General features: G+C 40.9%; 1 protein-coding gene across 1 annotated transcript in view; it reads left to right on the top strand.

Moving 5' to 3' along the window:
* Positions 1–23,080, top strand: part of Cntnap2 (contactin associated protein 2) — a 2,154,251-nt gene that overhangs the window by 1,892,995 nt on the left and 238,176 nt on the right. Inside the window, exon 18 of the mRNA XM_032907255.1 lies at positions 19,422–19,640. Within this exon, the coding sequence (XP_032763146.1) occupies positions 19,422–19,640 (219 nt within the window). The remainder of the gene's footprint in view (positions 1–19,421; positions 19,641–23,080) is intronic.

Here is a 23,080-nt window from a genome sequence, read left to right as displayed (position 1 = left end):
GNNNNGTTGAATATAGGCTTTTATAGTAACATCTGATGATTTTTTGAATTTCCTCTGAATCTGTAGTTATGTCTCCCTTTTCATTTCTGATTTTGTTAATTTGGACACACTCTCTGTGTCCTCTCGTTAGTCTGGCTAAGGGTTTATCTATCTTGTTGATTTTCTCAAAGAACCAACTTTTGGTTCTGTTGATTCTTTCTATGGTCCTTTTTGTTTCTACTTGGTTGATTTCAGCTCTGAGTTTGATTATTTCCTGCCTTCTACTCCTCCTGGGTGTATTTGCTTCTTTTTGTTCTAGAGCTTTTTAGGTGTGCTGTCAAGCTACTGACATATGCTCTTTCCTGTTTCTTTCTGCAGGCACTCAGCGCTATGAGTTTTCCTCTTAGCACAGCTTTCATTGTGTCCCATAAGTTTGGGTATGTTGTATCTTCATTTTCATTAAATTCTAAAAAGTCTTTAATTTCTTTCTTTATTTCTTCCTTGACCAGGTTATCATTGAGTAGAGCATTGTTCAATTTCCACGTATATGTGGGCATTCTTCCCTTATTGTTATTGAAGACCAGTTTTAGTCCGTGGTGGTCTGATAGCACGCATGGGATTATTTCTATCTTTCTGTACCTGTTGAGGCCCATTTTTGACCAATTATATGGTCAATTTTGGAGAAAGTACCATGAGGAGCTGAGAAGAAGGTATATCCTTTTTGCTTTTAGGATAGAATGTTCTATAAATATCTGTTAAGTCCATTTGGCTCATGACTTCTCTTAGTCTTTCTCGTCTCTGTTTAATTTCTGTTTCCATGATCTGTCCATTGATGAGAGTGGGGTGTTGAAATCTCCTACTATTATTGTGTGAGGTGTAATGTGTGTTTTGAGCTTTAGTAAGGTTTCTTTTACGTATGTAGGTGCCCTTGTATTTGGGGCATAGATATTTAGGATTGAGAGTTCATCTTGGTGGATTTTTCCTTTGATGAATATGAAATGTCCTTCCTTATCTTTTTTGATGACTTTTAGTTGAAAATTGACTTTATTTGATATTAGAATGGCTACTCCAGCTTGCTTCTTCCGACCATTTGCTTGGAAGGTTGTTTCCCAGCCTTTCACTCTGAGGTAGTGTCTGTCTTTGTCTCTGAGGTGTGTTTCCTGTAGGCAGCAGAATGCAGGGTCCTCGGTGCGTATCCAGTTTGTTAATCTATGTCTTTTTATTGGGGAGTTGAGGCCATGGATGTTGAGAGATATTAAGGAATAGTGATTATTGCTTCCTGTTGTATTCATATTTGGATGTGAGGTTATGTTTGTGTGCTTTTCTTCTCTTTGTTTTGTTGCCAAGACGATTAGTTTCTTGCTTCTTCTAGGGTATAGCTTGCCTCCTTATGTTGGGCTTTACCATTTATTATCCTTTGTAGTGCTGGATTTGTAGAAAGATATTGTGTAAATTTGGTTTTGTCCTGGAATATCTTGGTTTCTCCATCTATGTTGATTGAGAGTTTTGCAGGATACAGTAACCTGGTCTGGCATTTGTGTTCTCTTAGGGTCTGTATGACATCAGTCAGGATCTTCTGGCCTTCATAGATTCTGGCAAAAAGTCTGGTGTGATTCTGATAGGTCTGCCTTTATATGTTACTTGACCTTTTTCCCTTACTGCTTTTAATATTCTTTCTTTATTTTGTGCGTTTGGTGTTTTGACTATTATGTGACGGGAGGTGTTTCTTTTCTGGTCCAATCTATTTGGAGTTCTGTAGGCTTCTTGTATGCCTATGGGTATGTCTTTTTTTAGGTTACGGAAGTTTTCTTCTATGATTTTGTTGAAGATATTTACTGGTCCTTTGAGCTGGGAGTCTTCACTCTCTTCTATACCTATTATCCTTAGGTTTGATCTTCTCATTGAGTCCTGGATTTCCTGTATGTTTTGGACCAGTAGCTTTTTCCGCTTTACATTATCTTTGACAGTTGAGTCAATGATTTCTATGGAATCTTCTGCTCCTGAGATTCTCTCTTCCATCTCTTGTATTCTGTTGGTGATGCTTGTATCTACAGCTCCTTGTCTCTTCTTTTGGTTTTCTATATCCAGGGTTGTTTCCATGTGTTCTTTCTTGATTGCTTCTATTTCCATTTTTAATTCCTTCAACTGTTTGATTGTGTTTTCCTGGAATTCTTTCAGGGATTTTTGTGACTCCTCTCTGTAGGCTTCTACTTGTTTGTTTATGTTTTCCTGTGTTTCTCTAAGGGAGTTCTTCATGTCTTTCTTGAAGTCCTCCAACATCATGATCAAATATGATTTTGAAACTAGATCTTGCTTTTCTGGTGTGTTTGGATATTCTGTGTTTGCTTTGGTGGGAGAATTGGGCTCCGATGATGCCATGTAGTCTTCGTTTCTGTTTCTTGGATTCCTGTGTTTGCCTCTCACCATCAGATTATCTGTAGTCTTACTTTGTTCTTCTATTTCTGACAGAGGCTAGACTGTCTTATAAGCCTGTGTTTCAGGAGTGCTGTAGACCTGTTTTCCTGTTTTCTTTCAGCCAGTTATGGGGACAGAGTGTTCTGCTTTGGTAGCGTAGTTTTCTTCTCTACAGGTCTTCAGCTGTTCCTGTGAGCCTGTGTCTTGAGTTCACCAGGCAAGTCGTTTGTAGCAGAAAAGTTTGTCTTACCTGTGGTCCCCAGGCTCAAGTTTGCTGGCGGTGTGTTGCCTATGAGCTCTCCACGGCCTCAAGAAACAGTAAGATCGGAAGAGCACACTCCTGGACTCTAGTTACGCCAGTATCTCGTATAGGGTTTTCTTTCCTATGGGGTCAGTACTGTGTGCAGCGTGCAGTCTCTTCTGGTTTCCCAGGCGTGTCCGCCTCTCTGAAGGTTTAGCTCTCCCTCCACGGATTTGGGTGCAGAGAACTGTTTATCTTGGTCGGTCCCTTCAGGTGCGGTGTCTCAGGCGCAGTGGATCTGCTGCTCCTGGGCCCTCCTCTCACGGGTACCCAGAGGCGTGTACAGTATCCTCCTGGGCCAGGGATGTGGGCAGGGGTGGGCAGCGTTGGTGGTCTCCTCCGCTCTGCTGCCTCAGGAGTACCCGCCGGACCAGGCGGCAAGAACTCCCCTCCAGGGGGCCTGGGAGCAGAGAGCTGCTGAAGGCAGGGATCCTCCGCTGGTCCGGGACTCTGGCCAAACACCGGAAGTGTCCGGCCCCAGAGGAACTCCGCCTCTGTGTGACCCGAGATCACCAGGCAAGTCGTTTGTAGCAGAAAAGTTTGTCTTACCTGTGGTCCCCAGGCTCAAGCTTGCTGGCGGTGTGTTGCCTATGAGCTCTCCACGGCCTCCAGAAATATTCTTATTGCAGAACTATGTAAGTTGTTGTAACAAATCCCCAAGTTTCACTAGCTGGATAGGAGTCTATATGACTGCCACTCACTGGTCTGTGAAAGATTCTACAAGGCAGATTAGAAAATTCAACCTTAGGCTCCCCCCCAGTGTAGGGGAATGTCAGGGCAGGGAGGTGAGAAGGGGTGGATGGCTGGTTGGGGGAAAGGGGATAACATTTGAAATGTAAATAAAAAATATCCAAGAAATAAAAAAAAAAAAAAAAGAAAATTCAACCTCCTTTTTTTTTTTTTTTTTTATTAACTTGAGTATTTCTTATATACATTTGAGTGTTATTCCCTTTCGGTTTCAAACATCCCCCATCCCCTTCCCCTTCTTTATGGGTGTTCCCCTTCCCATCCTCCCCTTGTCGCCCTCCCCCAACAGTCTAGTTCACTGGGGTTCAGTCTTAGCAGGACCCAGGGCTTCCCCTTCCACTGGTGCTCTTACTAGGATATTCATTGCTACCTATGAGGTCAGAGTCCAGGGTCAGTCCATGTATAGTCTTTATCAACCTCCTTTCTTATGTGGTCCCACTGTGTCCCTACCTAAAAACATGCAAATGCAGTTAGCCGGTTAAAACAAACAAACAAAAAGTATCCATGAGATACATTCTCTTTTCTCAACACATGCTTTCCTTGTGGTCCATTGCTGAAAACTTTTCACATGACTCCACTTAAATAATTGGGGGCTGAAATGCAGCTCTGGCTTGCATGCCAGCTCTGCAGGGTAGCTGAGATACACAGGTCAGGAAGAATGAGCATTCACAGGTACTAGAGCACCCAGGAAGGAAGCCAAGTAGGCTTCCAGATGATGCCGCCTTTGCCTCCCACTAACGGACAGCAGGCATATAAACTCAAGCACAGGCACTTTTCCAGGAGAGGATAAGTAACAGAAACTGGGGAGATTAGTCAAGGCACACATAAGCAACCAGAAATCACAGAGCTGAAGCCCTCAGAACAGTTAGAAGATGATTTTCTTTTTTAAAAAAAAATGACCCTCAACACATCAATGTTACGTTTCACAAGGGGAAGCTAACTAGACCCAGGGCCTCTTAGGAAATTACTCGTTTTTCTTGTCTTTGTGGATAGTATTAAGATGATCAAATTTGGTTTTCTGCATCTTTGAATTGGATTCCTCTGATGAGAACTAATGCGAATTCCAAATGACTCCCCATGAAGAGCGTGGATATTTAGTATTCTATGAAGTCTTTCTGGGTGAGTGCAACCAGAGCCCATGAATAATAGAAGTGGTGCGTATCTGTCGAGTGTAATTATAACAGTGAATTATGCTCATCCCGCGTTCCGCTTCCTGTATACATTAGTTTAACACTAGAACACGCTGGCTAAAGACCTGTGAGGATTTTACTCTGAAAATATCATGCCCTTATTTTGAGCTCTTTTACTTGAGGCAGAGTTTCGTGCAGCCCAAGAACTTGGGATCTTCTGCGTCTTCCTCCTCCTCCTCCTCCTCCCCCCACCCGCTGGATTGCAGCATGAGCTATGGGGCCTGGTTTAATTGAGATCCCAGGTTTTAGGACAAATGAACACTCTCCCAGCTGAGCTACCACACATCCCTAGTACATTCTTAGCCAATGTTAATAGAAAAAAATATTGCTTTTGATTTAAAGCATAGTTCATGGTCGTATTTAAGCACTTTTTAAATTTTTCTTAATTTTCTAAAAATTAGAAAGACGTATAGAGAAATGGTTTCATTTAAAATTCCTCTAGGGTCTGGATTTAAATGAAATCTTGTTCTCTGCATTTTGATTAACTAATTGCCCTGATTAAATGCTTGTTAAAATGATAAGATTAAGTTGTTCAAAATGCCACCAATCTTTGCAAAGGGACGTGAAAATTATTGGATTGTAACTTTAAAAATATACAAATATCGTTTTCGTGTTGTCAAGTGACTTAAAAATTCAAAGAAACAAAAGGGGCTTTTAAAAAACTGTAATTCTGTATTCCAATATATTTGAATTACCATTTGGTGCCTACATTTCTAAATATTTTCCATTCATTTATAGCATTTTCTTTGCAAAAGTGAGAATATGTAAGGAATACTTTTTTATAACCCAATTTTCATGTACGAGTATGTTAAAAGCACATTTTATGTCAATTTTTTAGAGCTCTATAACAGAAACTTTTAACTAAAGGCCAGAACCATGTCAAAATGTCAAGGAAGGTATATTGTTTAAAAGAATTAAATCTTACATTTAAAACACAACAGCAAAATAAAACTAATGTTTTTGTAATACACCTTCTCAAGAATTATTATTGGCTGAAGTATATCCTATTACTCATTGGCCTGCTGCATGGGAATAAATGTATTATTACACCAACAAATAGAAGTATAGGTTAACTTCGCTCCTTTTTAATTTATTTTTAAATGTCACACTGAGCACTGTATTACATCATTTCTACCCCACATTCTTCCCTGTTCAAGTGCAGCTGTGTCTTCCATCTCCTGCTCAAATTCATAACTTCTTAATTATTACATCACATCACCTATAACTCTCTAGTCCATTGGTGTTACTTATATCCACGTGTGTTTACGAGTCACCCCTTAGGATTTCATAATCTGTACAGGAGCTCATCTCTGGAGCAAACCGATCTTCCTTCTCGCTGTAGTCTTTAATCACCTGTAGCTAATCATCTAGGGATGAAACCTTGTGAAACTTCCCCCATCCACATCCGTGTGTCAATTGACCAATTGTGTTGTGATTCTGTAGATCTTGTTTAGGCGACTTTATTGTTGAGATTTAATGAGAACAGTTTCACTGTCACGTTTTTAGAAGATACTATCTCACAACAGACATCCTGGTTCTCTGCCTCTTTCAATATTTCTTCTCCCCTTCCCAAGATGTTTCCCAAGCCTCAGCTGTAAGGACTGTAAATGTATCAGTTGGGGATCACTGGAATAATCTTCACCTGATTCTAAAAGAAGGTTCTTGAGAGCTACCTTATCTGTGAGGTTAAAGATAAGTATTTAGTTTATAGTTAGAAATTATATTGGCTTAGGAAAATGGCAGAAGTAAGGTTTCCTCTAGTTTCTATGACTTTCTTCAGACATGAGTTATTGCTAACTTTATAGTACCATGAGCCCTCTCTTCTTGAGGATTGGTCCTTAATTAGGCTGCTGTTGCAGCACCGGAGATGATCTTGTTGGGTGCTCATTGTCATGTTTCATAGGTTTTAAAGCCAGATCGGAGTATTGAGCTTAGACTATCGATTGCTTTTTCTCCCTTGGCAGCTTGCATAGCACCTTTTGGTAATATCAGAGCAAGTCTTCATGGACACTTCCAGGCCAGTTCCAGCTCAATTCCTCCAAGTCATCTGTTCAAACTGTGCGCAATCCTAAATCACAGGGTCTGACCTTCAAGTTCCTGGAGGCAAACAAAGGCATTGACAATAACCTATATTGTTTGGGGAATCTCCAAACCAATAACTTACAGGAAGGTTTCCCATACCTGGCTGGCAATGGAGCACTCCTTGGGTAATCTATGCCTGTCACAGAAAGCAACATCATGGTAAATGAAGAAAAACTCACGGTGGCCCTGTTAAAAACAGGAATCAGACAGAGATGTCATTCTCCTCACTCCTTTTCAGTATGAAAAGTGCTTGAAGCCCTAGCTAGAGCAGGAAAACAGAAGAAAATTATAGGGATACAAATAGAGAAAGGGGGAGTCAAGTTATCCCTATTTGCAGATACTTTAATATTATATAAGAGACTTCAAAATTTCTACTGGAAAACTTCTAGAAAGGATCACTTTCAGCGAAGTGACAGGCCACAAAAATCAAGTTCTCGGTAGTCTTTCTGTGTACCAATAACAAGTATGCTAAGGAGATCATGGAAACACTCAAATTCACAGTGGCCTAAAAAAAAAAAAAAAAAACTAGAAATAAACCTAACCAAAGAGGTAAAAGACCCCTATAATGAAAACTTTAAACCTCTAAAGGAAGACATTAAAAATTTGAAGACCTTCCAGTGATCCTAGATTGCTCGTGGAAGCACAAAAGACCCCAAATAGCCAAAATAATCCTGAGCAAAAAGAACATGCTGGATGAGTCCCTGTACCAGACTTAAAAATTAATTACAGATCTATAGTAATAAAAAATAACATGATACTAGAACAAAACAAATATGTAGATCAATGGAAAAATAGAAGATGCAAATATGAGGATGTTAAATTACAGCCATCTGATATTTGAAAAAGAAGTCAAAAGTACACAGTGGAGGAAAGATGGCATCTTCAACAAAAAAGCTAGCTTCTGACATGTAAAAGAATAAAATTAGACTCATATCATTCTATATATACATCAATTCAAAATAGACCAAAGACTTCCAAATGAAACCTGAGAACTTCTAGAAGAAAACATGACCTTAACTCTTAAAAGAATTTTACAAACTTTGATACCCTCCTTTTTGTTCCTAATTCTCCATCACACTACACAATGTTACAGTACAAACCTTGGTATGTACCACACTACCACACGTGTGTTCACAGGTGTATGGAGGCAAGAAGACATCATTGAATGTATTCTTTCATAGGTTGTCCACTTTAGAGTTTAGGAGAAAGGGTTCTCTTGTTCTATGTCAAACAAAAGCAGCAGGGAAGGACGAATGATGGAACAGGAGACTGAAAATGAAAGGGACAATGGAAGACTACCCAGTAGGACAATGCTGCCAATGGATGAGCCTTTTCCCAAAGCTTCCCTCATTAGTGTACTTGGTGCTAGTATGCGGAGCCATCCTGAGGCAGAAGTTGGTAACCAGCTTAAACAGATCTGAAACCTCTCTCTCAAAGTAACTATTCTAGGAAGAAATCATGTCCCCCTAGTTCACTAAATCAGAAAAAAAGAAAAACTATAAATATGGCAGTTTGAACATTGTACAATCTGGTCCTAAAAAACTCCTCTGTGTATTATGTGGGCAGACGTTAAGGAGACAAAATATTTATTTATGCAATATGTACAAGAAAGCTATGTGTTCAGCAGTCAAAGTCAGAAGCTAAGAGTGTTCGTCGTTATCATTATTTAACAGTTTCCATTTCCAGAGGAGTGCTTTGTTCAAGCAGTGTTTGGTTGATACAGCCATCGGGAATTTGTGAAGTGCTTTCTGTCATTTCTCAGATGTGAAAATATATGACCTCAAGGATCTCTCTCTTCAAACAGCTTTCAGGGAACACTTATCCTAGGCAACTTCCACACTGAGCTTCAAAGACCTACCATTTTTAACATATGACCCCTAGGTTCCTCTAATACCCAGTACTGATTTAAGATTAAAAGCAATTTAAAATAATCATAACTAGTAAAAAACTAACAAAAAATTCAAATAGTTATGTCACTCTTGTAGTGATTCGCAAGCACAAGGAGCTTTTTACATTTTATTAGCATTCATTAATTTTACAAACTAAGGTTTCATTGTGATATTTTATACATATATATTATACTTTTATAATCTTAAATCCCTATTAGCAGTTTCTACTCCTATGACACTGCTCCCCTTCTTCTACCTCCAAGCCCACCTTCTACTTCCATGCATTCTTCTCTATTTTCCTGTTTTCCTTTAGCTAATATTATACTACCATAATAAAGGTAGAACGTCCCTTTAGCATTGCTTCCATTAGCATAGATACATAGATGACAAAGATAGATAGGCGGGTAGATAGATAGATAGATGATAGATAGATAGGGATTTACATTTTTAAGGCTGATCACTTAAGAATGGAGAGCCAGTTGGAGGCTCATTCATGGGGAAGACTAATTCCCACTGTCTTGGTAGTCATTAATTGCCTGTAGTTCATCAAGAGGTACAGTCATATGAGAGTCCCCCCATCACATTGGCATTTTGGCTGGTGTTATCACCCACTCATATGTCTCAGCATTTACATTTCAAGTTCATGCTGGCCTCATGCCATGGTTTTTACTTTCCCCCACCATGCAGCACTGCTCGACTCTGTGGTGCTAGTCTATCTGGTGATCTAATGGAAAACAAAACACAAGTCTGACTTCGCATTGTGATCCTGTAACATGCAGAATATAAGTCTTCACTTAATACTTTTAGAATTCTTCTTAGAGAAACATTGTCTCAAGTCTTACCAAGTGAATAAAGAATTTTCTGGAAGCAGGGGATGGGGGGAGGGAGAGCTCTACAAAGCAAAGGTGACCTATAGGGTGAAAATAAAGTTCATGGCAATCAGAAAACAGGCAGCTCACTGACCACTGTCTTTCTGGTAGACATATCCACAGCTCTCCCCAACAGCCATCCCCTCCCAAAGCCTGTGTAGTCTCTCATCTTGGGCTCCTGTCCTTGTCTTCTCATTGTCAATATCTACCTCAGAACAACAACCCACATGTCACTCAAAAGTTTTGGTCAATTAATTGACTAAAAACTTGTCTCTTCATAAACTCTGTGTTGTCTCTTCTTCACTCTGCTAATGTCTCTCAATTCAAGCCCTGAAGCTCCTGGTTTGGTTACCTCTTTTAGACCTCAAATCCCATGATCCCTTTGACTTGAACTCTCCCAGGCCACTTAATTAGCCTACTATCTCTGATATAAACTTAAACAAACTTCACAAATTACCCATTATTTTATCAACACAAGTATCTTTCAGGAAGCATTTCTGTTCAGGAAAAAAAGCTGAATAGTACCAAGAGGACCACTTCCCTGATGCCCACCCTCTCAATTCACAGCATTCTATACCTGGGGAATCTTTAGGCATCTAGTTTAGCTTTTCTGTAGAAGCTGCACCTCTCTCTTTCACAAATACTGTCACCCCGGAGTCACCATCTGGGCTTTCTATCTCTTCTTCTACATCTGGACCCTCTCTGACTAGTGCTGATGCCTCTGCTCACTCTATTCAGGGGATATCAGAAACTCATTGCCTTTCCTACACCAGCCATGTGGTAGTGTTTCAAGTCATGTATCATTTTCCATTGATTTTTATCTTTAAATCACATAGGTCCATTAATATTCAAAAAGTTATTCTCAGAGGTGGCTACATGCATAGAGGAAACTAAAATTAGAAAGGCTTTGCATTTTAAAGGCAGCACTCTGCCTCTGCCTGTCCAATGGAATCTCATTCACACTCCCTCTCCTCTCCAGATGCCTTTGTTTGTGAAGTTAGGTCTTCAGCTATAATAAAAAAGCTTAAAGGCTATGGTACATGAAGAGAAATATTTCTCATACTCAAGAGGTTATCAGGATGTGGAAGATTTTAAAGCAAGTTTATAACATTGATTCATAAGCTTGGACTATTTCCTTGTAGAATTTCCAAAAAAAAACAAAAAAAAAGAAAAGTCTTCAAATAAATTTTCTTGGCTCTTGTTCAATTTCAGATGTGTTTAACACCTTTTTTTCTGGTGTGAATATGTATGGATGGCTTTAAACCTCTCTACATTCACAAACTGACAAAACTAAAAGAAAAAATATTAGTACAAAAACCAATGCAGTGGAGTTAGGAAAACAAAATCTCAGTATTTCATTATTACTGCATTCTAATAACCCACAGCCTTGATGTCCTCATCTACACAGCCAAAGTGAGACTGCAGGTTGAAGCACATTCTCTGAAGTCTTTAGTTTTTAATGTTGTCGAGTCCATCCACTGTGTGTTTCTGAATTGAAGTGCTGAGAATCTGGGAGCTATGCAGTTAGAACTAACTGACAAATTACAGAGACAGTCATTTCCATAAAGTTACACACACTTCTCACATCGATTGCAAGCGTGGATTCACACAACTACCCCAGATTCAGTAATGCTCTGGAATACTCATGGAACTTACAAAAGCCTGCTGTGCTCATGGCTGATGTTAGGAGGAAAGGATGAAAAAACACAGTGTACAACGTCCAGGGAATAGCCCCAGAGACTGAGCTTTAAGTCACCCTCTCCCTATGGAGTGAGGAACATATTTCTTTCCTGTGGTTTTATGTGTGACAAGATACACAGGGTATTGGAAACCCAGGGAACGTCTCTGGGCCTCAGAGTTCAGTCTTCCATGGCTCGCTTATGCAGAAATGACGAAGCGCTCGCACACCCACCTAGTTTCCAACCTCTCAGATGGTGGCCCGTGTGAGCCAAAGCCAATGCCCCACACATGCTATGGAGAAACTGGGCTTTCCTCTCAACATTTATAGTCTTGTTGACGAAAGATTTTAAGAACAGGTCGAGAAGGACGCTCAAGGACAAATTTTCTCAAAGTTTAACAGGAAAACCTCAGGGCAGGCAAGCTGTCAATCTAGACAGCTACTCGAAGGAGGGAGATGGAGAAGCAGAGAGAAAACCATTTCATTTGTAACAAGTCACAGCAGAAGGAGAGGAAAAGAATACTACCAAAGAAAATTATAGAAGGTCAGGCATATGTGCCCAGGCTTCGACGAGTATCAAAAACAAAAGGAAAAGAAAAGAAAAAAGAAAAATACAAAAAAGAAGTTACACTGTTATGAATTATTCTGAGTAGACTCAGATCATATTAACCTGCCCACATGGCTTTGGCTCTGTGAGTGACTACTACTAGAGGTGGGAAGTCTAGGAATGGAATAACCATTCCTGCCAACTCTTTGACATGGCTTAAGGTGAGTCAGCCTTCCAGATGAGTGGTCCCTTGGCCAGGTGAGTGACCAGGCCAATAGAAACAGCTCTCAAGGGAGAAGCCAATACAACAGCACACTTCCATCCAGAGGTAGATTCCATGCTTTTAGGAGGAAACTGCTCTCCTTAAAGACCATCAATAGTACCCTGGTCCTTAGTGCAATGTCAACACATAGAATTGTTGACATATCTGAAAAAGTCAGGTACTATTTAGAAAAGCTGGGCTCCATACTAAGTCAGATGACATATGTGCTATAACCCAGGGATCCCAAGCAAACAAAAAAACTCTTACCAGCCAGGACATTTCAAGGAGGCCTAGATAGCTTCTCTTTAAAGCCAAGGGCAAAACCCAGACTGTTTTTAGAGAAAGATTAAATATAAAAATTTATGTGATTTTTAAACCTGTTTTTAATACATACCAATGCTGCCTATGGATGGCACAGAGTGTGATATTTCAATACATTTATGTAATGTCTAATGGCTAGATAGAAGCCATTTACATCTCTATCACCTTAGGGATGTACCCGTGTGGAGGCTGGAGACAATATTCAATATCCTCTCTTTTAGCTGTTTTGTAATATTAAATTAATTGTTGATAATAATTGTCTTACTATGCTGTAAAATGTTGAAACATCTTTCTTCTATTTAGAGATTTTTTTTTATCCTCCACCTATTCCCTGAATGCTCTCCCATCTCAGCTCTGAAAACCATCCTTGTATTCTAGACTATGAAGGGTAAGAGTGAACTCTTTGCTACACAGTTGCTTAAATCTTTCTAGTCACTCAAAAGGTTCCTGCAAACTAGCAGATCAGCCAAAAGAAACTATGAGATCCCCAGTGTTTCCTAAAGCAGGATTGCAGGATCGTGTATCTCAGAATTAGTTGGTTTAACAAAATACAGACCTGGGTTCAACACTGACAGTGTTGACAACACTGAGGAACAGTTGTTTCCAACAGATGTTTGGTGTTTTGGGCTAAGGGAATCTTCACCCAACCAAATTACTTTATGCTCTTAGGAAAGATGCTTGTGGAATACCAGGTATCATTCCAAGTGTCCAGTGATGTTGAAAATGCCAAGTTTTCCCTTTTTGGGGTACTACTACTGTAATTGTTAGCCTCCTTTTCATTCGCTCATTCCTTCACAAATGTTAAGTGTGTGATCTATGGCAAGCATTGTTCTGAGGAGAGAAAAATGACCACAATTAGAAATCCTCTGCTGTAGGGAAATCAAGAAAGAGCACATGCCTGTGCTTCCAGATAGTAACACACATTTTCATCTTTAAATCAAGATAAAGAGGGCAGGGGAATTCAGAGGTGTTTGCTATTAACATAGAATGTTTAAAGATGGAATTTTAAATATGATGACTTGTGGGTCAAAAAGTCAAGAAAAGCTCTACATCTGAAAAAGAAAGAGCAAGCCATAGTGTCCTAAGGTTAGAGCAGCTTCAATTGGTTACGGAGGAAGCCTTGCATGATGAGATTTGGGGAAATCGAGAGCAGATATGCTGAGAGAAGTTCTTTCAAGGCATTTTGCAAGGAAAAGGAGAAATGGAACAAGCAGGTAAATAAGACGGGCGGAGAGCTTTGTGGTGAAGAGTCAGTCTGTAAAGAATAAAGAGTTGTGAACATCTGTCTGTGGATTGCTGCCCTAGGGAGAGGGGATAATGGCTAGGGTGGCACCCTTGGCCCGGAAGGATTGCTCACCTAGGTAGAGCAGCTGGCCTTAGGTGGAACCAGTTAGCCTCTTCTCTTCGTCTCTCTGAAGCCCACAGTAACCTGCACAGTAACCTGATTTTCACACACTCCCATCCTTTCTCGGGGCTTTCTCGAGTTTCCCATGAAGCTGAAATCGTCTATCGCACCAATGATCGGTTTCTTTGCGTGAATCAAGTGAAGTTCCATACAGGGGCACTCTTTGGAGCTCATCTTAGAGTCGACGAAAGAGATCACAGTTCTTCATGCTATGTGCACCTTTCCCAGTTTTTTTTATCTGCTATCCTCAACTGATTCTTCACATCTGTTGTCTAAATGTAGCTTCATGCGCTGGCAGAACTCAGCCCAAGAGCTGGGATAGTGGATCCCTCTATCTCAGCCTTCATTTGCTTGTGGAATTAGAATGAGTGCACACAGCGCCACCTGCTGGAAATAGACTTCAATGGAGGAAGAGGACTATAGCAAGAGCTACCCAGGGCTTTGTTCTGCTCTCTGTTTTAAGATGTGCAGAAGTGCTTCCTGCCACTTATGCTATTCCTTTGCCAGTATGCCACCTGGCATTTCTTTCAGTGTTTCTCTTTTTTCTTTATATTATGATTCAATATCTAAAACTATGGTGAAAACTAGCTGTTTCATTTATTTCTTAGAATCTCTTATAGATTGTTACGGAATGTTAGAATTTGACAGTCGTGAGTTTTCTGGATCAGTGGTTGCAGCCGTGTTCTGGATACAAAGAAACTAAAGATATCAGCTCACAAACACCTGTAACTCCAACAACAGAGAATTTGTCATCTTAACACTCTGCAGGCACCTGTACTCACATGCACATAATATTGGTTATCTGTAAAGTTACTTTAAAAGGATTTACTACTTTAGAAAATAGAAGGAGAAAATCCTGAGGTATATAACTCTGGTAAGGACTGGGAGGAATCATTCACTCTCTCTGTTTCTCCTCTGTATGCCTGATGTGTGTGAAATGGTTTTTAACAACCTTAGTACTCACAAACTTCCACCTCCATCAAGAGCAGAAACAGGACTACTTTTTCCTGTCTCTCATGAGCTAAGAAACCTCTCCCCAGAGACTCCATCTTGTTTTATTGGCTGGAAGAGAAGGATATGTCCCATCCTAAGTGGGCTCCCGATAGAAACAAGAAGAGGCCATACTTGCCTTACTTAGATGCAAACTCAGCCTTGGGCTCTGGGACGGGGCTTCTCTCATTCCCCTGAAGGTTGAAACTAAAAACACTTCCATTCTTGCAAAACAGGTAACAAATACAAAAAACAAACAACCAAACAGGAGCAATTGTCAAGAGAAAGCTCTCCACGGTTCCTCCATTTCTGTCTGCCTTCTGAGCGGGAGGCATGGCAGCCATGTCATCTCGTTAAGGTTATGAGGGTGGCTAACACCTTAGAAGACAGATGAGGCCTTCCCCCAAGGCAGAGGCTAGATTTGTTTCAACCAAGATAATAATGAACAGTGTCTCTCCAAGTGCAAATATGAAGCAGGTTTACTAACAGCGCCTTTGAATGATCACCGTTTTCTAAGTGCAGGGTCCCTCCAGACCCTGGACCCTGTGCAGACTTGGCTTCATGTGCAGCACCCGCCTGGCTGATCCATGGGACTTTGGGATGGGGACAAGAGAAACCACTATAAACCTGAAGTCCCTGCTGCCTGCCATATTATGACTGCAAGTGCTTTGTTTCTGACCCAGGCTTCATGAAACAGTAGCCAAGAAACTTATTTAGCTTCAAGAAAAGGAATAACAAAAACAAAAACAGTCTTCAACACTCCTGGAAAGCCAGTCATTCGTGCCTGCTACTGTGTTCTCTCCAGTGTGACATTCTATATGTATAACCCAATTCTCAAGCGCTTGTTTCTGGAAGTATCTTCATTACATAAGAAACCCCTTCCCTACAGACAGAGACAGACAGGGCAGCACTTCAGCCTCCAAGTGAAGACACACATTAACTGAACAGTGTCATTGGCTCTGGCGTCTTCGATGCTGCCTCTCTTTATTCGCTCACTGACTCTCTCTGTAATTATCTTTCTTGAAATGTCACTTGCTCTCACCCAGAAGGCCAAGGGCAATCAGCCACAAACTGAATGTTAGAAGCTTTTAAAACACACTGGCTGTCTGCCTAAGAGAAGGGATTTCTCAAAGGAGTCCCTTAGCAATGTCAGGGAAGCTGACATTGAATGACTGAGAGGAAGAAGCCCTTCCCTTCCCTTCCCTTCCACCTTCTTCAGCAGAGCTAGAAGAGAAGGTCCTGGAACAGCATGGTTTGTAAAGGCTGTGGGCCCTGAGCCCCTCTTACTGCACTCTTGTGAGAGTGATGAGCAATAGCCAGGTCCTGGAAAACATCCTCTCCTCCTCTAGTTTGAAGGATTGCTGTTAGGAGCACAGGGGTCATGGATGAGTGCAGAGCTCAGAGCTCTTCGGAGAAGCTCCTTTGTGCAGCGGCTGGCAGTTAATTCAGAGACTCACAATTGGTCAAGTACAGAGCAAAAGTGACTGTGGTGTGCTCAACCATCAATGGCACATCTGTGTCACAGCCCCTCCACTCAAGACTTAGAGCACATCACACAAGAGGGAATGGAAAGACTGTAAGAGTCAGAGGTTGGAGAGGACAGGAGAGAAATTATCCCCTGGACTTGACAGGACCATCACTCTCGTATGCTTATGACTGCTGTGGTTTCCTGTATAAAACCAGCACAAGATCAAACTAGTCAACATCTGAGCATGGTTAATGGAATAACCCTAGCTGTATAAGTCCCTATATAGATCCCTATCCACATAGCTGAGGAGGTATTGAGAGTTGGTGGCTGCTCTGGGAGAGTCGGATTTCTTTAAGGATGTGATCCTGGTATGTTGACCATGCTCCAACAATTTTTTTTGAAGACAAGAAGTTGTTGAGGCAGTGCAATCAAAATACACTGTAGTCAGGTATGCAACTCTCAAAGAATAAACAGTTCAAAAAATAAAAACAAAGAGGATGAAATCAAGGGAATAGACAGGAACCTATTGTGACAAAAGGTGTAAAATGTAGGAACCTGCTGGTGCTCAGGACTTCTCCAAATGGTGACAGTTTAAGAGCCAGACAAGGATTTGTCATAGCAGAAGGGCAGAAGCCAAGAAAATCCAACCAGCGATTATCCCTTCAAGTTGAACCTTAGGGTTAAACTCAATTTATCACTAAATTCTATTTCTCTGGTGGCAGTTGATTCCTTTAAAACGAAACAATCTTTCCTACTTAGCCGAGGAGCCCTCATTTTCCTGCTGTTCTGACAACTTCCATTTCCGAATGCATCTGCTCTCGTGCACCACAACAGCACAGATTACATGTGAGACCTTGGTTACTTTCCCCCATCCACTGTGTCTTACCTACCAAGAAGGATCAGTGAGTCTGCAGTCACGTGATAGACTACCTGCATTCCCATTCTACTACCATGGCAACCGAGATGGAGGTCACTAGCGTGCAAGTTAAGTCCTGTCACGATGATCCTGGAGGCAGGGGCTTCTAATTTGGATGAGCAATTTAGTAGACTGTGTGTGGAATCGCTATCACTGCAGGTGTTAAAATGAAGGTTCTCTTTCTAATGACACGAAGGATCAAAATTCCTTGGTACAATTAGGTTGATTAAATTGAGCTCTATAACTAATATCCCTGTAGCTCAATAAAGTTACCACAGCTTTCCAGGGACCCTGATACAGGCAGAGAATAGGGGAGCCCCTGAGAGAATCTGGCCCACTGTGGTTTTTAAATTAGAAGTTTGATTGCTTGTGACACTGTCCCAAAGAAACTGAATTTTCCATTAGCCCTGGAAAAAATGACAGATATTTAATTAAATGGCTTAGAGATTAAGGCAGAGGCTTTTTGATGGATAGAGGGGTGGATATCTCTATACGCAAAGCCGGGAAAATCACTGGTGTACCACATCTCTAATGCTAAAAAGAATTCTCCAAGCCTAAGGGAATGAGAGACATGTATGCTGCTTCAGCAGAAAGCTGCCTTCCCTGCCAGTCCACAGGAAAATATACATTCAAAACGTGTTTATAAAGCATTAGGTGGCCACTGAGGGACCTTGCATAAAGCTTACAATGTGAAATTAAAATGCTGCTTATAACTAAATTTGACAAAGCAACCATCAAACCTATTCACCTATTGTCCAAAGGTGATTTGTTACAAAACAGGGTTGACAGAGGAGATTTAGAAAACAAGAATGATTTGTAGTCAGTGCTGGGAGGGAGATTATGAGCAAGATCTAGCACCCCAGATGTGAATTAGCCAGAGTTTGCAGCATCGCACAGGGAAGAATTAGTTGGGGGAAGCGGAATTGGGTTGGGGCTAATCAGCCTTTGTGACATCCAGTAGTGGTCCAAATAAAAGATGCTGACCATCAATCACTATTGCCTACGTAACTCATAGACGCTAATATTCAATAAGGGTGATGAAGATGAGTGAAATAATTTTAGAAGCTCTCTTAAAGCAGTTCTAGCTCCACTGTAACTTTTCCTGGGGAGCTTTTGGTAATACCCATGTCTGGTCTAGGCACTAGAATAGCTAAACTACCTATATAGACTATAATTACATTATTTCCCCCTTCCCTTTCTTCCCTTCTTCTTCTCCCATGTCTTCCCCTCCAACTCCTATATCACACACACACCTGCACAATCCCAAATCCCTCTGACATTCATGGCCTCTTTTCTATGATTATTACTGTGTTTTGTGGTGGGGCAGGGTTGTGTGTTTGCACACACTCACATACCACCTGCTGAGTCCAGTTAGTGTTGCTTGTACATACTCAATGTCAGGACTGATGACTTGGTATTGGATAACCAACTAGAGAACTAACTCAGCCCTGAGGAAAGCTATCTTTACCACTCTGCCATGCCTTATCTGACTACAGCTTCTTGGCTAGATAGAATGAGGTCCCAGGAGATGCCTATTGGTGTTACTTAGGCAGCCATATTGTTGTGGTAACATAGCTTCCCTGCCATTTCTAGGAGGCACAAATTTACAGCAGACCTCCAGGTGCTCTGACTCTTAAAACCTTTCTGACTCCTCTTCTTCAATGTTCTCTGAGCCTTGGATGTAGGAGTTCTCTTTTAGAGGTATCAACTGGGGCCAGATATATTACCACTAGTTACTCTCTGTATTTTGACCAGATGTGGTTTTCTGTCTCCGTCTGCTGCAAATAGAAACTTCTTTGATGGGGGGAGGTGTGAGAACTATACTTATCTGTAGATATAAGGATAACTATTTAGAATGGAGTTAAGATTTATGCTGGTGTAGTGAAGTAGCCATAATAGATTCTCCTGTAATATCTGTGACTTCACTAACCCTGGGTAGTTCGCTAAATTTTCATTAACAGGTATGATTTCTCTCCTGTTGAGAAGGACTTAAATTCAATTAGGAAGCTGTTAGTTACCACAAAGATATGAGGGGCCACTATTGTACCTTTATCAACAAGAATATCTTATTGCCAACTTTCCTGGGTTTCAGTTTTCTTATCTGGAGTTGATGATTGTAATTTCTTAGAAGTTTTCTAAGAATGAAATGAAAAAATTAAAGAAATGCATGCATACAAACACATCACCCTTCAAGAGAAATTTATTTTCTTCTTCCTCTTGGTTACTGACAATAATGAATTCATGTTTGTCTTCCCCCCATTGGCTTTGTAATTGACCTGTGTAACTTCCCTCTACAATCCACTGCATTTTGGTAACTGGGAGACATATACTCATGTATCTTTCATGCTTTGTGCTCCTCCAGCTGCCACAGAAGTGTCCTTTTCATTTGATGTTGGAAATGGGCCAGTGGAGATCGTGGTGAGGTCACCTTCCCCTCTCAATGATGACCAGTGGCATCGAGTCACTGCAGAGAGGAATGTCAAACAGGCCAGTCTCCAGGTGGATCGCCTGCCCCAGCAGATCCGAAAAGCTCCGACTGAAGGTCACACCCGCCTGGAACTCTACAGTCAGCTGTTTGTTGGTGAGTGACTCAAAAGACAGTCATGTACCTCTCTGTTGGTTTAGGGAACTTCACATGGAAAACACAAACGAATAGCCTATGGAGAAATGAAGAACCTTCTAGTAACTATATAGGCCCCATTTCTTCTCTAAGACAGACATAAAGAAATAAGGAAGAAACTTGAGATGCCCAGATTTGACTCCATGCCCCATCTGCACCTCAACTATAAAACCAGAGGCAGAGACATCTCTCATGGCTTCTCTGATTTCAGAACATAAGCTTATGATTTCAAAACTGTATAAAATCATTTACAGAGCTTATGAATGGAAGAAGAGGAAGGGAGGGAGGGAGGGAGAGAGGGAAGGAAGGAAGGAAGGAAGGAAGGAAGGAAGGAAGGAAGGAAGGAAGGAGAGAAGAGGAACGCTCAATGGGCTCTATAGCCTCAAATGTGCTTGAAATGATAGAGAAAGAAAAGGAGGAAAGTAAGGAGAGAAAAAATAGGCAAGTTCAAATTTGCCTTAAAAGATAAATAGGAATTTATAATTTTCTTTGCATAGTGATCTAGATAGAAAAGAAGGCAGATTTCACCTGGCATAGTATCTGTCTTCCTGGAAAAGAGGTTGATAATTAACACAGGGGGAAAAAGTGACCTATGAAAAACCCGGATCCAACCACACAAGTAATCTATTTCACCAATACTTTTGCTTTCAAAATAAATGAGAATTTCATAGATGAATATAGTATATTTTGATCAAATCCACCTCCATTTCTTCATCTCTAGTTTCTTTCATATCCTTCAACCACTCTTCCTTCCCAAATCCATATGTTCTTTTTTAAACCCAGTGAATCCACTTAGTGCTGCCAGGATCTGTAAGGATGTAGGACCATCTTCTAGAGCTAGGTAACCTCTCAGCACTGCATCCCCAAAGAAACCCGACTCTCCTCACAGCAGCCAACAGTTGGCAATAACTTCTCAGAAAGGCAAAGAACTTCATCGCCCCTTCCTCGTCCATGCTGAGATTTTTATCTGGCCTTATCTTATGCAGATCCTGTGTATGCAGTCACAGCCACTGGGAGTTCATGTGTGCAACTGAACTATTGTTTTTGCAGAATACTGTTCCACTGAAGTCATCCACTACCTCTGATTCTTTTTTCCACCCACCCTTCACAATGGCCCCTGAACCAAAATTTCTACTTTTAACACTCTCCAGATTAACTTAAAATTACTTCAAGGTAATAATTTTCACATGGCTGGATGCATTTTTGATATCTTCTAATACTACTTATACTTGAGAAAATTAGTAACATTCCCTTAGTTGTATAAAAAGAAACTGGAAGACTTGGTGGATATGAACTATCTTAGACTACTTCTCTGGATTTCTGGGAGTCCGTTGATCAATTCTTTCACCAGTAGTAATCTCCCAGCACTGTGTGACCAGGTTGCCGGTCAATTTGTCATACTTGTCTCCTAATAGGAGAGGCTTATCCAGGGCTAGTTACTGTTTAGAAGGGCCAGAATCCCTACAACATCTTTCATGATTTGTGTTCCAGTACATGAAAAATATTAGAAAGTCATTTTTAAACTGGAAAATATCATCCTGTGTGAGGTAACCCAATCACAGAAAAACACACATGATATGCACTCATTGATAAGTGGCTATTAGCCCAAATGCTTGAATTACCCTAGATGCCTAGAACACATGAAACTCAAGACGGATGATCAAAATGTGAATGCTTCACTCCTTCTTTAAAAGGGAACAAGAATACCCTTGGCAGGGAAGAGAGAGGCAAAATTAAAACAGAGACAGAAGGAACACCCATTCAGAGCCTGCCCCCATGTGGCCCATACATATACAGCCACCCAATTAGACAAGATGGATGAAGCAAGAAGTGCAGACCGACAGGAGCAGGATGTAGATCTCTCTTGAGAGACACAGCCAGAATACAGCAAATACAGAGGCGAATGCCAGCAGCAAACCACTGAACTGAGAACGGGGACCCCCGTTGAAGGAATCAGAGAAAGGACTGGAAGATTCCAGCTTGAAGGGGCTTAAGACCCCATATGTACAACAATGCCAACCAACCAGAGCTTCCAGGGACTAAGCCACTACCCAAAGACTATACATGGACTGACCCTGGACTCCAACCTCATAGGTAGCAATGAATATCCTAGTAAGAGCACCAGTGGAAGGGAAAGCCCTTGGTCCTGCTAAGACTGAACCCCCAGTGAACGTGATTGTTGGGGGGAGGGCGGTAATGGGGGGAGGATAGGGAGGGGAACACCCATATAGAAGGGGAGAGGGAGAGGTTAGGGGGATGTTAGCCCGGAAACCAGGAAAGGGAATAACAATCGAAATGTAAATAAGACATACTCAAGTTAATAAAGAAAAAAAAAGAAAGTCATTTTTAAAAGACAAAATTATCTATATACTCCTTTCATATGTTTTAGGAAGACTACAAGACAAATGTGATAACAAAAGTGGGCTTCGAAAGTGATACTGTTTTATGAATAAGCCACATGAGTCAGGGGCCATGGGAGGAGTGATAGATACTCACCAGCTGTGTCACTCCTCTGCATTCACCTGGAGGACTCCAAGTCAATATACCTATGTTTATCATCACACTATTCATGGTAGAAAAGTTTCCGAAGCAGCAGCATCTATCAACAGATGGAGGGAAATGTGGCATATATCCATAGTAGAGATTTATTCAGCCATAAGAAAGAACAAAATTATGTCAGTTACAAGAAATGGATGCAATGAAGATCATCATATTAAACAAAATACATCAGACAGCAAAAGATAAATATCATGTTTTCTCTCGTTTATAGACCCTATATTTTGCAAGAGTCATTTTTATAGATCTGACATGAAAGTAAAACAATGAATCTCTTTGGGGAAATGAATAGGAATAGTGGGGTGGAACATGAGAGAGAAAGGAACAAGTTGAGGTGAGCATAGTCCCAGTGCATGATAGAGTTCAAGAAACCTAACACTATCTATAGGGAATACGCACCAATTCTTAAAAGCCTGCAAACTCACTGGGAACCCAGCACCTTCCATTTTTTTCCCTTTAGTGGTGGATAACAAATCATACATTTTCCTTTACACTAACTAAATTGTCCAATGATTCCTACTGAACGTAGTGAATACATTTTACTGCCTCAATATGTCATGCCTTGGTGACCTGATCCAAGTTTCTTCATAAATTCTACCCATCCCCAGAATGCAGGACATGGTCTGCTTGGGTTTCATCATAATCAGATTCTACTTGGCTGATCTTCCTGACCTTTCTCCTAGATGGGGAAGTCCAAATCTAGTTTTCTTCCTTTCCTCACACTCACTAGAGTTGCCTAGAAAACTGCTGGAGATATGGTAAGGTTGTAAAATGAAAAGCAATAGGAGTATTTACTATGAAGACATCCTAGTTCGTTTGAAAACATGACCTAAAAATAATTCATT

Source organism: Rattus rattus, chromosome 6 (assembly GCF_011064425.1).
Source record: "Rattus rattus isolate New Zealand chromosome 6, Rrattus_CSIRO_v1, whole genome shotgun sequence".
NCBI lineage: Eukaryota > Metazoa > Chordata > Mammalia > Rodentia > Muridae > Rattus > Rattus rattus.
Note: the sequence above shows the minus strand (reverse complement) of the source record. Positions and strands in the feature narration are given on the sequence as shown.